At 42.6% G+C, this 16,881-nt stretch overlaps 1 protein-coding gene across 1 annotated transcript in view; it reads right to left on the reverse strand.

Annotated features, from left to right (window-relative positions):
- Positions 1 to 16,881, reverse strand: part of LOC124595948 (lachesin-like) — a 1,154,458-nt gene that overhangs the window by 41,813 nt on the left and 1,095,764 nt on the right. Inside the window, exons 8-9 of the mRNA XM_047134873.1 lie at positions 10,863 to 11,000; positions 5,617 to 5,766 (exon numbers count right to left, since the gene is read on the reverse strand). Coding sequence (XP_046990829.1) covers positions 5,617 to 5,766; positions 10,863 to 11,000 — 288 coding nt within the window. The remainder of the gene's footprint in view (positions 1 to 5,616; positions 5,767 to 10,862; positions 11,001 to 16,881) is intronic.

A 16,881-nucleotide genomic window follows, 5' to 3' on the forward strand; every position in this document is an offset into this window, starting at 1 on the left:
AATATATGCTCCAAAATCCTGCTGCATATCGACGTTAATGATATGGGCCAGTAATTTCGTACATTACGCCTAATAACTTTCTTGAATATTGGTGTGAACTGTGCAACTTTCCAATCTTTGGGGAAGGTTCTTTCGTCGAGCGACCGGTTGTAAATGATTGTTAAATATGGAGCTATTGCGTCAGCACACTCTCAAAGGAACCTAACTAATATACAGTCTGGACCAGAAAACTTGCTTTTATTAAGTGATTTAAGTTGCTTCACAACTCCGAGGTCATCTACGTATGAGTTATTCAAGTTGGCAGGTGTTCTTGATTCGAATTCTGGGATATTTACTTCGTCTTCTTTGGTGAAGGAATTTCGAAAAGCTGTATTTAGTAACTCTGTTCAAAAGGCTGTGTTTAGTAACTAACGTCTATGGTATTTCCATTGCTATCTCTCAGAGAAGGCATCGACTGCTCTGGCCACTAGCATACTTTACATACGACCAGAATCTCTTTGGATTTTCTGCCAGGTTTCGAGATAAAGTTTCGTTGTGGAAAGTATTATAAGTATCTCCTTTTGATGTCCGCGCTAAATTTCGGGATTCTGTATAAGATCACCAATCTTGTAGATTTCGCGTTCGTTTGAATTTGGCATGCTTGTTTCGTTGTTTCTGCAAGAGTTTTCTGAACAGTTTTGTGTATAAAGGGGATTAGCTCCGTCGTTTGTTATTTATTTTGTATAAATCTCTCAATTGCTGTCGATACTATTTCTCTGAATTCAAGCCACACCTGGTCTGCACTTACATTGTTAATTTGGGAGGAGTGGAGGTTATCTCTTATGAAGGCGTCAAGTGAATTTTTGTCTGCTTTCTTTTTAATAGTTACATTTTTCGTTTATTTTTGGAGGATTTGGGAGTTACAATATTCCATCTCGCTACGATAACCCTATGTTCCCTAATCGCTGTATCTATTTTGATTCTTGTTATAAGCTCAGGATTATATGTTGCTTATTGGTAAAGTGTGTTTTCACAAACCTTTACTATCCATGTGGCCTCATGAACTAATTGCTCGAAATAATTTTTCTAGAACGGGTTTAGCGCAATTTCGGGTGATGTTTTATGCGTACCTCCGGATTTAAATATGTATTTTCGACAGCATATCGAGGGTAAATTATAGACACCACCAACTACAATTGTATGAGTTGGGTAAGTGTTTGAATTTAAACTCAATTTTTCTTCAAACCTTTCAGCAATTGCCTGAGTTGGGAGATCGGTAAACGGATCCAATTATTATTTTATTCCGGATGCCAAAAATAATCTTTGCCCATACTAATTTATAGGAATTATCCGCTTCAATTTCGTTACAAGATATACTACTTTTAACAGGAAAAAGCATACCACCGCCAACTGCGTTTAGCCTATCCTTTCGGAACACCGTTAGGTTCTACGCAAAAATTACGGCTTTAGCCAGCTTTCAATGCATATAAGGATCTGAACATCATTGCTTTCTGTAGGCACTTGGAGCTCTGGTACTTTCCCAACACAGCTACGACAGTTTATAGCTGCTGTAATGACGGTTCCTGTACCTACGTTCTTCGTATGTTCGATCTGCACCTTTTGAGACTGAAGCTCTTTCGGTATTTCGCCGAGGCCCTCTAATCTGAAAACCGCTCAGTCCATGCCACACAGCCCCTGCTATCAGTGTAGCCGCCTCCTGGGTGTAGTGGGCTTCTGAACTATTCATCGGAACCCGAAACCCACCACCTCCGATGGCGCAAGTCGTGGAATATGCAGCCTACACGGTCGCAAAACGATCTGAGCCTCTGATTCAGAAGCTCCACTCGGCTCTGTACCAAATAACCGCAATCGGTCCTGTTGACTATGCTGCAAATAGTTAGCTCTGCTTTCACTCCGCAAGCAAGACTGGCATCCTTTACAACTTCTGTCGTTGTTGTTGTTGTCATCTCCAGTCCTGAGACTGATTTGATGCAGCTCTCCATGCTACTCTATCCTGTGCAAGCTTCTTCATCTCCCAGTACCTACTGCAGCCTACATCCTTCTGAATCTGCTTAGTGTATTCATCTCTTGGTCTTCCTCTACGATTTTTACCCTCCACCCTGCCCTCCAGTACTAAATTGGTGATCCCTTGATGCTTCAGAACATGTCCTACCAACCGATCCCTTCTTCTAGTCAAGTTTTGCCACAAACTCCTCTTCTCCCCAATTCTATTCAATACCTCCTCATTAGTTATGTGCTCTACTCATCTAATCTTCAGCATTCTTCTGTAGCACCACATTCCGAAAGCTTCTATTCTCTTCTTGTCTAAACTATTTATCGTCCGTGTTTCATTTCCATACATGGCTGCACTACATTCAAATGCTTTCAGAAACGACTTCCTGACACTTAAATCAATACTCGATGTTAACAAATTTCTCTTCTTCAGAAACGCTTTCCTTGCCATTGCCACTCTACTTCTGTCAACCGCTTGAAATCAGAGAGAATCTTTTCCGATCCAAAGTGATGCACACTATTGGAACCGATGTGAGCCACCACCTGTAGTTGGCTGCACCCTGTGCTCTTCATGGTATTCGGAAGGACGCTTTCCACGTCTGGAATGACCCCACCAGTTAATTGCAGGCATTAATTTTACCATGGCATAGAAAATTTGTAGATCATTATCAGAATGCATCGGTTACACGAAATGCTTAACTTCTTTTCAGAACCGTCTTTTCCTTTCAGAATTATGAAGTGATATAAAGAGCCTACCCTTCAGTTTTCTCGCGGCCACTATGTAGCTGCTGACTATACGGTTCGACATGAACCATCACGCATAGAGGGAAATTTCGAAATTTAGCATCGCTGTAAAGCTCTCTCGCCACAAAGACTTTGACCAAGTAATTTCCAATGAAAGGTGTATTGACTTCATCAAATAAGTATTTCTTTGGGTAAATGTACTCTCCTGAAGACTAGATTCAAAAATTCGTGTTGCCTTTATTTGCCGTATTGCTTCCTTTCCGCTACTGTTTGCCAACATAACCTCTATGTTTGTTTGCCTTTACATGTGTCTTTCTGTGTCTTTTGGGGATGTGCTTGGGCATATTTGGATATTTAGACACTGGTGTTCGAAACTTAAATTTGAAAGTAACTTCCGCATGATGTGTCACGACCAAGTAATATAGCTCTGTGAAATTTGGACCATACGTAGAAAGATCTGCAACAGTATTGTACGGAAGGTAACTGAAAGAAATACGCAATGAGTCAAACAGAAATTACACTTTTATTCAAGGGCAATAATTACACTGAGACCTCTGGGACTCACGATAGTCCCCTAGACATTAAAATTGGCGGCAAAAGGTCCGTAACAGCGTGTGTGATCATCACGGACGACCGTGCATGCTCTGCAACGTGCTTCCTTGTTCACCAGAAAGCTGGTGGGGTAGTCTTGTGGCAGAGCGCTGCACACCTCCATCAGCACGGTTAATATCTGCTGGATGGTCGTTGGGGCATGCGGCCTTCTGCAAAATGTCTTCCCAAAGTAGCCCAGGTTTTCTCGACGGGTTTCAGGTCGGGAAATCGAGCTGGACAGTCCTTTCACGAAATGTCTCATAGTTCCAAGAGCTCCTTCACCTTCACGGTTCGATGTGTTCATGCATTGTTATCTATAAAGATAAGTGCGAGGGCACCTCAGAAAATTGCATCTAGGGAAGGACTATAGTGTCGCAGTAACATTGATCGGTGACTGTACCGTGTTCAAAGACTCAGTACCCCCATGCAACATTATGCATCCCCACATCATTACACCTGCACCAGCAAAACGACTACGTTCGACAATTTTTGCGGGTGCATTACGTGCTTCAGCCTCTCGCCAGCGTAATTATTGTCTTTGAATAAAAGTGTCATTTATCTTCGTGTAATTGTATATTTCTCTCAGTTACTGTACCACGGTTAGACGACTAGATTCCTGTGCTAGGATGTTCTTCAGGATTCCACCAGTGTTCCTATATGGTTGCACACCGTCGAAACTCAGTACGGCATTCAGTTGTAAGAGAAGCAGGACAGTAGCTTTTTATAAGCGAACGCGACACCGTCTTTCGACAGTGTTCAGACATCCTGAATACCATGCAATCCTGAAGAACATCCCAGCACAAGGATCGAAAGTACAACAATGAAGAGGCCTGAAGGGAAATATGGCACGACAAAACGACTCAGATAATTTTATCATCAATGACAACGACAAGGATAGCGTGAAGGCTTAGATATTCCGGAAGTCGTGATTGGTTTTGCTTACCTTCATAATTATTTTTGGACAATATAATAATTTGTTTGGCTTATTTCCAAAAGTATTCACGGGAGTTTGCATTTACTTAGGGTTTTTTTCTAAGGGGAAACGTGAATTTTACAGTAACGTTAATATGTAAACGGGTTTTCCATCTCTTATACGAGTAAATGTTGTTTCGTTATGGTTATCAGCAAGTATTTAGCCACTTCCTGATCAAAATAATTTAAATCGCTAACACTACCCATCCACACACTCTTTTGTGACACAAGAAACTGGCAAGAATGACCGATTCACTCGACTTAGAGCACTTCCTTTTATTTTTCAGTTAACAGAAGAGAGACCGTAATTCTGTCATTCTTTCCCAGCCTGCTGTATCATCTAATCTGGAAACTAAAGTCATAGTGTATAGCATCCGATAGAAAAGACCATGTTCATCGGCGTTATAAATTATGTCGAGAGTCACCTTGTCAAAATAAATGAGAATTTCGAATTCCTTTTTGAAGTTTTCAGCAGCTATCGTAGCAAATGAAAAGACTTTCAGTAGTCACTGACAGCTAACACAATCCATAACAATCTTTTCACCTTTGAAAACAACTATGGATGACTGAGGGGTTCTTTTCTAAACTAATAGCTTGTTCTTGTAATGTGTGACCTTAAATTTGGATATCACTTTCCCTCATTGCAATAAACCACAAGAAAAATGCGTCATCGAGAGATTCATTCTTTGTTTTTTCGGTTGTCCCGCTACTCTGTAAAGTGACCATTGTCAATCTGAAACAAAACTTTTCAGTTTCTTCCAGCTTATATGAAACCATCGAAGTTCCAACTCCTAAATCAGCAGAAATATTTTTCAAGAATTCCGCTTTGTCCATCCTACGCATGGGCACTAGCACCTTCCTTTTCTTTAGTGTCACTTTACAATCACAAAAAAGGCCATAAAATGTTGTGCAGTCCATTTTCAACATGTAACTGCTTCAGAATCACTGTCTGCTGATTGCCTGAATTTAAATTTAATGATTGTCGTCATTACCTTTATTACATCTTGACTACTAAATACAACATAGTTATTGTACTAAAACAAAATATCCGGATGAACCAGAGACTCGGATAAATGAGGACCGGCTCGGTAAGGTTGCACTGTAGTGCTTCTTCAATTTTTTAAATCTATAATCACCTGCCAGTGCTTGAGTGCTTCTTATTGGAAGTAGTATTGGAAGCTGGAGTAATTTTTTGGAGCTGTGTTGGACAGAGAACTCAAATTCTGAAACTCTACGAACTTATGCTCAAATCACATAAATGCGTCACAGTCATCGTGCTGTGTGTAGCAGAGTGTAGTTTAGCACAAAAAGCATTACCTTCGAGTCTGATGACGCCGTCCGCTTCACCCAGGGAATTGCTGGCGATGCAGCGGTAAGCGCCGAAGTCCTGTGGAGACACGGCGCGGATCTTGAGCAGCATATACTTGTGATAGCCGCTGTCCACCGTCACCGCCTCGTACTTGTCACCTAATCCAACAACAAGTACGTCACTCATTAGAGAATTGCTGTCACCTATGACCAGTTGAACACCTGGCACATTACGTGCACAATGGTTTGTGAGGTAACCAAATCAGGAGCCTCAGTAAGTATCAGGTTGTTCAGTAGTTGACATATGATTGGTATAAGCAGTGGAATTTATGCAATTATTTTGGCATTTTCAAGCGAACGTAAGAGTATGGCCCTACAGAGTTTCTGTACCTTCTCGCGAACTGCGTAGTTTACTCTTTCGTCATGAAAGTCATTATATCGTCATGATAGCAATTTCACTTCAGAGCAAGTTCCGGTCACTGACCAGTCTTTACCTTTTATAGTTAGTTGAACCACCAACAAATTGCTACCTGGTACTTACCCCACACACTTATGACGATGTTAAGAAATTATTGAAAACAAATGAGGTGGTCCTTACTGATCACTGCATGCCTGCATTCTATTACAGTAGATATATGTCTAGACAGTTAATAACAAATTCATGGCAAAAAAATTGTTACTTTTTTTATCTGTATAGACCGACGCGGTGAGTGAAATTTTGAACCCTGATCTTCCGTTTACTAGGCAAGTGCGCTAGCCACTAAACCACCTTGGCGCAGCGGTCCACACAACTGCACAGATGACCGAGGCACGTTCCCTCCTAGGTCTAAGTTTTCACTCCCCGCTTCTGTCTATGTACATAAAATCGTATCTGTATGAGACCAGTAAAGTCTCTGAAATTGTGTCATTTCATTTGAATAAGTACCTGCATCACGGTTGCAGGCTGGATCTCCCCTTTACTTTCTCAGGTGCTATTCCAGAACATGGAGAGCCTCTGCAATTGACTTCATGTGTCAGGGGGAATTTAAAGTAGACAGGGGCAGCAGTGAAAATTTGGATCGAGGACGGCGGCATACCAGGGCAATCTGTACTATTGTACGAACCACTGTGCACAGGTGGTTTAGTGGCCAGTGCACCTGCCTCGTAAGCAGAAGACCCTGGTTTGATTCCAGGCCTTGCTACAAATTTTCACTCGCCGCTACGGTCTATACAGATAAAGTTTAACTTTATGAGACCAGTAAGGTCTAGAAATTGTGTCACTTCATTTGAAATATTTTTGTTACCACCGATTCTACGCTCGATCCATTCTATTCGTTATAATTTATATTATTTTACACTTGAATCTGAAACCTTCTTTCAGGATTTTGAGATATGTTAGTGTGATTGTCGACTTTGTTCTTATTTCTCATCAATATGATTACTCACACGTGAAATAAGAATACTAATCGAAAAAAGAAAGTTTTTCCTGTTGATTTTTCAACGTTTCAATTTTTTCACCAACCGATTTTCGGTATCTCTGGCAATCATGATCTCCTGCAAGCGCATGTAAAATAACAATTATGCAAGAGAAAATAAACAACACAGAAAACTCACTTAAGAAAGAAAATATGAATTAAATACAGATGTTACGAAAAACGAAATAGGTACACGTAAAAAGTGCTCTTGAAGTTTTGCAAAAACAAATCATCGATCCTCACACAATTAAAATAAAAAAAGACCAGTTAGAAATGACTGTAAATCACAACCCTTTATCATAGCGGTCAACACCAACCAATCTTACTCATTGGCTAGATTTCTATGACTTGCAAATAAGAATTGTTGTTGTTGTTGTTGTGGTCTTCAAAAATGGCTCTGAGCACTATGGGACTTAACTGGTGAGGTCATCAGTCCCCTAGAACTTAGAACTACTCAAACCGAACTAACCTAACGACATCACACACATCCATGCCCGAGGCAGGATTCGAACCTGCGACCGTAGCGGTCGCACGGCTCCACATTGTAACGCCTAGAACCGCTCAGCCACTCCGGCTGGCTGTTGTGGTCTTCAGTCCTGAGACTGGTTTGATGTAGCTCTCCATGCAAAATAAGAATTAAAACCTTCAAATTCCAGAACTTCATTTTATTAGGTAAATATCTCATTCAGGATAAATAAACAGTCAAGTGGAGCAGGTTTATATACAAGATCATTTCCAGAATTTTGTCTCAAAAAAAATGGCTCTGAGCACTATGGGACTTAACTGCTACGGTCATCAGTCCCCTAGAACTTAGAACTACTTAAACCTAACTAACCTAAGGACAGCACACAACACCCAGCCATCACGAGGCAGAGAAAATCCCTGACCCCGCCGGGAATCGAACCCGGGAACCCGGGCGTGGCAAGCGAGAACGCTACCGCACGACCACGAGATGCGGGCAGAATTTTGTGTCTTGTAACTTCTTTATCACCTTTCAGCTCAGTAGGTCCATAGTTTTTTTTTTTTTTTTTTTTTTTTTTTTTTTTTTTTTTTTTTTTTTTTTTTTTTTTTGGTCTGCGGCTGTGACTGTTGTCACCTGACGATAGCTTAAAACGTTGAAAATCCATTAGCGAATAAATACAATCTGTTCCAGAATAACGATAATATCTTTCTTCTTTGTCATTCAAAAATCATTTTGCTATATCCTGACACATGATCCATTGTCAGTTATGGAATACGTATATCAGCTGAGTAGAGAGGCAATTATACAATATGAATGGAGCAAAGATCGTGACAAGTAAATGAAGAGATAAGAGCTAACAGTTGCGTTGACACACTGTCAACGCATAGCGATACATCCGTCTCACCTCATAACAAATTATAAGTAACCAAAGGTGCTTTTGGAAGCTGTAAAGAATTGTGCGTCTATCCTTTTTCTTCTTCATGGATTCTAAGGGACTCAAGCTCACGTGTCGATCTCACATGTTGCCTCCAAATGCTACCCTCTTGTGCTATTTCCTGTCAGCTATTTACAACTATCCAGTTGCACACTGTTTTAATTTCATTTACCTTTGTACACCTGTGTCTTACCCTTGGTGTATTACCAAATTATTTCTCCATGGATATTGTTGAAACCACTTGATCCTCTTTCATTCTCATCAGATGACCTGCCCACTGAAGCCTTCTGGAATTTATTGTGCTCGTTACGGTTCTTGTTATGACAGCATATGGATTTTTGTATTGTGTCTTCTCCTCCAGCTTTGGATTCTTTATCATAGTATTGAGCAAAAATATTCCTATATAATTTGTTTTCAAATGCTTGTGACTGGTGATCTCGTCATTTTAGTTAACCTCCATGTTTCTGGTCCATAGGCTAGGACTTATCTGATGAGTGTTACGTAGCTTCATTTTAGTGTTCTTTCTTAATATTTTGGACCCTAGAAGTTTTGTATTGATTTGTAGGGTGTGTTATCTCTTTGTAGTCCTATTTTTCACTTCTATTCGTCTCTGATTTGGTTCGTCTATCATTGCACCCGGATATATGAACTGCTCAACACGTTCGGATTTATGATTGCCGATTATTACATGCAATTGTTTGTCCTGTTCATCTCTACAGTTTGTTTTCTGGGCGTCTACTTTTGGGCCAAATTTGGTTGCTTCTTCTTTAAGCTCCACAAGTAACCGTCTATTCTCTATTTCACTTTCTGCACTGAGCACTATATCATCTGCAACGCTAAAACCTTAACTTTATTTCTTTGGAGGATCCCAGCTGGTACTTGTTTGGATTTTCTTCTAACTCTCTCGAAGACTACATTAACAAGAAGAGAGGACAGAGGATCTCCCTGTCGTACTCCAATTTTATTTTGAAAATTGTCAGATTTTATTCCGTTTACCAAAATCCTTCTTATGTTACCATGCATGCACATTTTACAAAGATTTATACGTTTCATTGGAAAATCCAAGAACCAAATCCCAGCGAGTCATGAGCTTTAATGAAATCAATGAACAAGTAATGTAAATTTTCTTTTATATTCCCATTGTTTCACATTTATTGTTCTGATTACAAATATATTGTCAGCAGTGGATCTATTTCGGCGAAAGCAGTTTTGATAATCCCTAAATATAGTTTCTGCGTACCATTTCAACCGGTTCAGCAATAAACAATATAAAATCTTATAGACTATGTTAAATAGTGACATTCCGCTGCAGTTTCCGAAGTCTATACCTTTTTTATATATTTGGACTGTCTTCCCGTTCGGGTGGTGTATTCATAGTTTTTCAGATTATCTGTATCGAGCGCTACAAACATCTACGCTGTGCTCCTTCCTTTTAGTTTAGTACCTCAGCTGAAATTCCATCACTCCAAATTGCATTGCTATTTTTTTAGGCATTAGTACTTACAGGCACTTCTTTATATGTTGGTCATTATTAGGGCTGATTCTGGAATTTATAATTAGTGATTATGGATCAGATGTGTTCAGTAGATTGTTAAAATATTTCTTGCTTGTTGAGAAAATTTTTCATTAAACTGCTTCTTCCCAGCTTATTACTTGCAGCTAGGACGATGACTCCTTTTATTCTGTTCCATGACCCATTAATGGTCATTTCATGATTTTATCTCTCGCTACTTAAAATATCAGATCACTCTGAAACTTCAGACTTGTATGTTACTATATCTTCGGTTCGTGTTACATTTTCCAGATTAAAATCTGGTCACGTTTATTGGTCTGTTTTTCGGTTTAGTTGCTGCTTTTAACCTGATTCTCACAGTGATGTTTCTGTACCCCTAAGAAATTCATATAAATCATATATTATGTAACATTGAGCCCGTTTTAGTCTTTCAAATTCCCGTCCTCCTGTTTTTCTTCACTGCTTTTGTGAATTTTCATTCGAGTAATTGCAAAATCTGTGTTGAACTTATCCTGGAATAGTCCACTGCATTTCATTGGGCCGAAAAGATCGACTACAAGAGAAATTAATCCCAATAGTTTAAATCTTTTACACAGATATGTTACTCATATTTTGCTATCAATATGAACGGAGTGGTATTGTTTAATACAGCTTGGTAGCTGTTATTGGAAATTTTTCGTGAAAAACCACGCGTCATCTAAAAGTTCTGTGGGATTCGGTTTACAATCCAAGTCAACGGAAAGAAACACGCAGTGGAAGAATGGATGTGCCAGAGTGAAACTAGGTGCCTTAGTGCCCTCAGACGAGCTCTGAGTGTCTTTCCCCGTAGCTGTTACGCAGTTTACAAGCGCGGCGACTGCATTAGAGGCGGCAGCAGGGCAGAGTACGTACCGGAGAGGATCATGTCTCCGCGGCCGTTGGCCCAGTAGTTGATGGAGGCGGGGTACGCCTCCGAGTGGCACTCGAGGGACACGTCCTGCCCCAGATAGGCCGCCTCCAGCTGGTTAGGGATTGACAGCAGCGGCGGAACTACGAACAAATAAAACAATGTCAAAACGGCTACAGTTTCATATCTTAGGTGAAAAATGCAACGTAACGCTACACCCCGGAACAGCTGTACACGAGTCACCATTTAAATATTTACAAGTGAACAGTTGATGGTTCTACTGATATGCGACATTGCTGTTATTTAAAATCGTCATATGTTGTTGTTAAAGGAATGAAAGCTTAGAAACTGGTGGAGAAATTTGTTGAGAGTGAGCTTTCAAAGAAGCGGTGTCGTGGAAGATGGAAACTTCTTGTGTAGGTTTAGATTATATGATTTTTTGTAACTCTTATGATTTTTCTAAAAGCAAGAAATGAAATAGATTAGAAAACTATTTGAAGCATCTTTGAACAATGCTGAAACTCACGTACAGCAAATGACGCTGCCCTGTCTCCGTTTGCTACCTAAAAAATAATCATTGAACCTTAAATTCTGAAGCGGTACCTCGCTGTACAAGATTTCAAGAAATAATTGAAATGCACTCCATATATTACTGTAATCTGTTTGTTTTCTTACTGTGAGGAGAATCTTTCCACAAATCATTTGAACGTTTCCTTTTTCATTATTTTAATATTTTCAAATTTCGTTCAGAAAGCATGAAATACACTGTCTTTCAATATCTGTCGGTATTCTATTATCAGAAGTGTACAGGGTAACTCAAGAGGAATGGTCTGTATTTAGGTATGCGACAGAAGAACATACGAAGCAAAAAAGGCAAGTAAACATACCTTTAAAATGCATACCTTAAGAGCTATGAACACTTTCTCTGTTGAATAGATGTTTTTTCATTAGCGAAGATGAGCACCTGCTCTTATCTCTTAGCCAGCAGCGGTGGCCGTGCGGTTCTAGGCGCTTCAGTCCGGAATCCCGCGACTGCTACGGTCGCAGGTTCGAATCCTGCCTCGGGCATGGATGTGTGTGATGTCCTTAGGATAGTTAGGTTTAAGTAGGTCTACGTTCTAGGGGACTGATGACCTCAGATGTTAAGTCCCATAGCCCTGAGAGCCATTTGAACCATTTTTCTTATCTCTTAAGGTACGGACCGTATAACCTATGTTCACTGGAACTTTTTGTTGTTTTGATGCATACAACAAATCCTCAAAATTTTGAAAGCAAAGACCTTGCAGTAGATGGGTTTTTGTCACGGTATGAAGATGAAGAAGTGCTCATAGCTCTTTGTTGTTGTTGTTTTTGTTGTTGTTGTTGTTGTGGTCTTCATTCCTGAGACTGGTTTCATAGCTCTTAAGGAATGCGTTTTAGAACCCATGCTTAGTAGATTTCTTTGCTTCGAATCGTCGTCCATGTCATATCCCTGAATACTGTCGATTCCTCCCGGGACACACTATATAGATCACGAGAAAGCAGCTTTTCGTGAAATATTTCCATTTCACCTGAAATTTATAATGTCCCACTCAAGGCACGCAATGTTGACCAGTCGCTGTGCCATTCTCTGCCGTACGGCGTCTTCTGGATGCGGTTTAGGGGGCTTGGACTCAGTACACCGTTCTACCGGCCGTTGTTGTCTTTACTTCTCAATCAAGTTGCTCCTCACTTGGCATCACGAGTCGGAGTGCGCCCTATTCCAGTACTCCCACTAAGGAAAAATCCTGACAGTACCGACGACAGAATTCGGGTCCTCCACGCGAGAGTTATACGCTATGATCACTCGGCTACGGAGGCGAACAAAATCACTAGCTGAGTTTTTCTTAATTACCTTGGTTACATTAAAAAACTTAAATTTTTCTGTGTAAAGCCTGACCTCACCCTGATCAGTCTGATTTCCGGTTCGTGCATTTAGCACTCTTCGTTTAGCTGTGAAATTCGAAAAAATACACTCCTGGAAATGGAAAAAAGAACACATTGACACCGGTGTGTCAGACCCACCATACTTGCTCCGGACACTGCGAGAGGGCTGTACAAGCAATGATCACACGCACGGCACAGTGGACACACCAGTAACCGCGGTGTTGGCCGTCGAATGGCGCTAGCTGCGCAGCAATTGTGCACCGCCGCCGTCAGTGTCAGCCAGTTTGCCATGGCATACGGAGCTCCATCGCAGTCTTTAACACTGGTAGCATGCCGCGACAGCGTGGACGTGAACCGTATGTGCAGTTGACGGACTTTCAGCGAGGGCGTATAGTGAGCATGCGGGAGGCCGGGTGGACGTACCGCCGAATTCCTCTACACGTGGGGCGTGAGGTCTCCACAGTACATCGATGTTGTCGCCAGTGGTCGGCGGAAGGTGCACGTGCCCGTCGACCTGGGACCGGACCGCAGCGACGCACGGATGCACGCCAAGACCGTAGGATCCTACGCAGTGCCGTAGGGGACTGCACCGCCACTTCCCAGCAAATTAGGGACACTGTTGCTCCTGGGGTATCGGCGAGGACCATTCGCAACCGTCTCCATGAAGCTGGGCTACGGTCCCGCACACCGTTAGGCCGTCTTCCGCTCACGCCCCAACATCGTGCAGCCCGCCTCCAGTGGTGTCGCGACAGGCGTGAATGGAGGGACGAATGGAGACGTGTCGTCTTCAGCGATGAGAGTCGCTTCTGCCTTGGTGCCAATGATGGTCGTATGCGTGTTTGGCGCCGTGCAGGTGAGCGCCACAATCAGGACTGCATACGACCGAGGCACACAGGGCCAACACCCGGCATCATGGTGTGGGGAGCGATCTCCTACACTGGCCGTACACCACTGGTGATCGTCGAGGGGACACTGAATAGTGCACGGTACATCCAAACCGTCATCGTACCCATCGTTGTACCATTCCTAGACCGGCAAGGGAACTTGCTGGTCCAACAGGACAATGCACGTCCGCATGTATCCCGTGCCACCCAACGTGCTCTAGAAGGTGTAAGTCAACTACCCTGGCCAGCAAGATCTCCGGATCTGTCCCCCATTGAGCATGTTTGGGACTGGATGAAGCGTCGTCTCACGCGGTCTGCATGTCCAGCACGAACGCTGGTCCAACTGAGGCGCCAGGTGGAAATGGCATGGCAAGCCGTTCCACAGGACTACATCCAGCATCTCTACGATCGTCTCCATGGGAGAATAGCAGCCTGCATTGCTGCGAAAGGTGGATATACACTGTACTAGTGCCGACATTGTGCATGATCTGTTGCCTGTGTCTATGTGCCTGTGGTTCTGTCAGTGTGATCATGTGATGTATCTGACCCCAGGAATGTGTCAATAAAGTTTCCCCTTCCTGGGACAATGAATTCACTGTGTTCTTATTTCAATTTCCAGGAGTGTATTTTCCCTGAAATTACTTATTAAATTTCTCTGAATTACCCTGATTTAATTCGGTACATATCTTTTTCTTTTTCTTTTTTTAATACATTCTGTAATTTCTGTGGAATCTTGCTGTCGTTCTGCTCAAACATTTGACGAGAAATAACGACAGTGTGCTCAGCGCCACAGAAGGGGACTGGGCTGTGGCTTATCGATAGATAGCGACATCCTTAGCTACAGTGAAGTAGGTTTACAGTCAACTTTTCGTGAACATTTAGCTGCGAAAAAGATTTCTTCCCGATGGATTCCGCGTAATGTGAACAAAGCTCAAAACAGGCTCGCGTCGCCGGGCGTAAGGAAACGCAGAAAAAATTAGACTGAAGATATGCAAATTCGTATACATTTTAACAGGAGTCACTTTTATATTCGTGCTGGCTACTAAGGACGATATCGCAACTTGTGAATGATCAATTGTTTCGGACCGGCCGGTGTGGCCGAGCGGTTCTAGGGGCAACAGTCTGGAACCGTGCGGCCACTACGGACTCAGGTTCCAATCCTGCCTCGGGCATGGGAGTGTGTGATGTCCTTAGGTTAGTTACTTATAAGTAGTTCTAAGTTCTAGGGGACTGATGACCTCAGAAGTTAAGTCCCATAGTGCTCAGAGCCATTTGAACCAAATTGTTTCGGCGTTCCAGGATGAACCGAAAACAACAAAAAAATAGTCAGTCTCCGATTGTTTCTTTCGCTATACGAGACTTGATGTCACCAATGTTTTAGAGGATCAAGAACAGGCAATGACGAAAGGAATACTGCTATCTGCTTGCCGCAAATCATCGATGAAATGAGGAAGAACAACCGCCATCACAACCATGTCAGGTGTCACTCGACAAGTCAAACAATTATTTATTTCACAGAAAAAAATTATCAAGTCACTGTATCTCTGGTCGTATTCGCCTCGTACAGCACTTAACAAATTACTTTCTGTTGTGGTGTGAACAGCGATTTTCATTGCTGTAGCTTTCCAAAACAATCTTTTTGATTTGCCAATATCAGGTAGTCATGAAGGGGTTGCTGATTTCGCCTTTCGAGTTCCTGGCGCCACTAACTAGATCTGTTGTGTGATATCCTTATGGTTTCAATCCACGATGATCTTTGCTCGAGGTTGTCGATCGGGGGCATGGCGTGTTGCTGCGTGGCGACTTCGGGAGTGGTAATAGAGCGACTAATGTGAGCACTTGCGCAAGCGTCATGGCCTGGAGTGTGGCGAGTTGTTGCTAGGCTTATTTGTGGGCCGATTTTAATTCGTGCCTGACTTCGAGTGCCGCCTTCGTGCGTGGCCTGGCCAGCCAGCTGTGGGGGTGGGGCTGTGACGGGGCGGGGGGTAGGGAGGGAGGGGGGTAAGGAGGGTGTCCGGCCACAGCATAGAAGAAGCACGTTATCGCTCTGTCTCAGGAAACAGCATCGGCTCGCACAGTTTAAGATCTCCTGTTAACAAACAACCAAAGGCAGTATCGACTCAGGAAAAGCAAATAACAGCCACAATTCAAGAATCCAAGTGATGGTGAAATAGATCAGCTAAGGAATCGAAACGATCGCAGCAGAGCTATAGGTGTCAATAAGAAAATAACAGTTGTTGTTGTTCTTGTGGTCTTCAGTCCTGAGACTGGTTTGATGCAGCTCTCCATACTACTCTATCCTGTGCAAGCTTCGTCGTGTCCCAGTACTTACTGCAACCTACATTCTTCTGAATCTGCTTGGTGTATTCATCTCTTGGTCTCCCTCTACGATTTTTACCCTCCACGCTGCCCTCCAATGGTAAACTTGTGATCCCTTGATGCCTCGAGCATGTCCTACCAACCGGTCCCTTCTTCTAGTCAAGTTGTGCCACAAATTCGTCTTCTCTCCAATTCTATCCAATATCTCCTCATTAGTTATGTGATCTACCGATCTCATCTTCAGCATTCTTCTGTAGCACCGCATTGCGAAAGCTTCTATTTTGTTTTCGTCCAAACTATTTATCGACCATGTGTCACTTCCATACATGGCTACACTCCATACAAATACTTTCAGAAACGACTTCCTGACACTTAAATCTATACTCGATGTTAACAAATTTCTCTTCTTCAGAAAAGCTTTCTTTGCCATTGTCAGTCTACATTTTATATCCTCTCTACTTCGACCATCACCAGTTCTTTTGCTCCCCAAATAGCAAAACTCCTTTACTACTTAAGTGTCTCATTTCCTAATCTAATTCCCTCAGCATCACCCGACTTAATTCGACTACATTCCACTATGAGGGTATCAGGCTGGCCACTGGTGCATTCCGTACCAGTCCCATCCCCAGCCTGTGTGCTGAGGCAGGGCAACCGCCGCTCGCCATCCAGCAGAAACTCCTCATGGTGCGACGGGCGTGTCAATTTTGCCCGACCGCCTATTGAACTTTTTTTTCAGTAGTCCCAGGGCAACGAGACCATTTGGGATACGTGCCAAGCAATTTCTTGAGTCCCTTGGTGTGGAGCGTGTGGCTTCCCAACTCCAGGGTTTTACCCGCCTGCCTCCCTGGTTCCTCCAGAGGCCCAGTGTCCTTTTAGACTTGTCAGAGTACCGGAGGAGCTGCACTCCTGCGTTTGT

This window comes from Schistocerca americana, chromosome 1 (genome assembly GCF_021461395.2).
Source record: "Schistocerca americana isolate TAMUIC-IGC-003095 chromosome 1, iqSchAmer2.1, whole genome shotgun sequence".
Taxonomy (NCBI): Eukaryota; Metazoa; Arthropoda; class Insecta; order Orthoptera; family Acrididae; genus Schistocerca; species Schistocerca americana.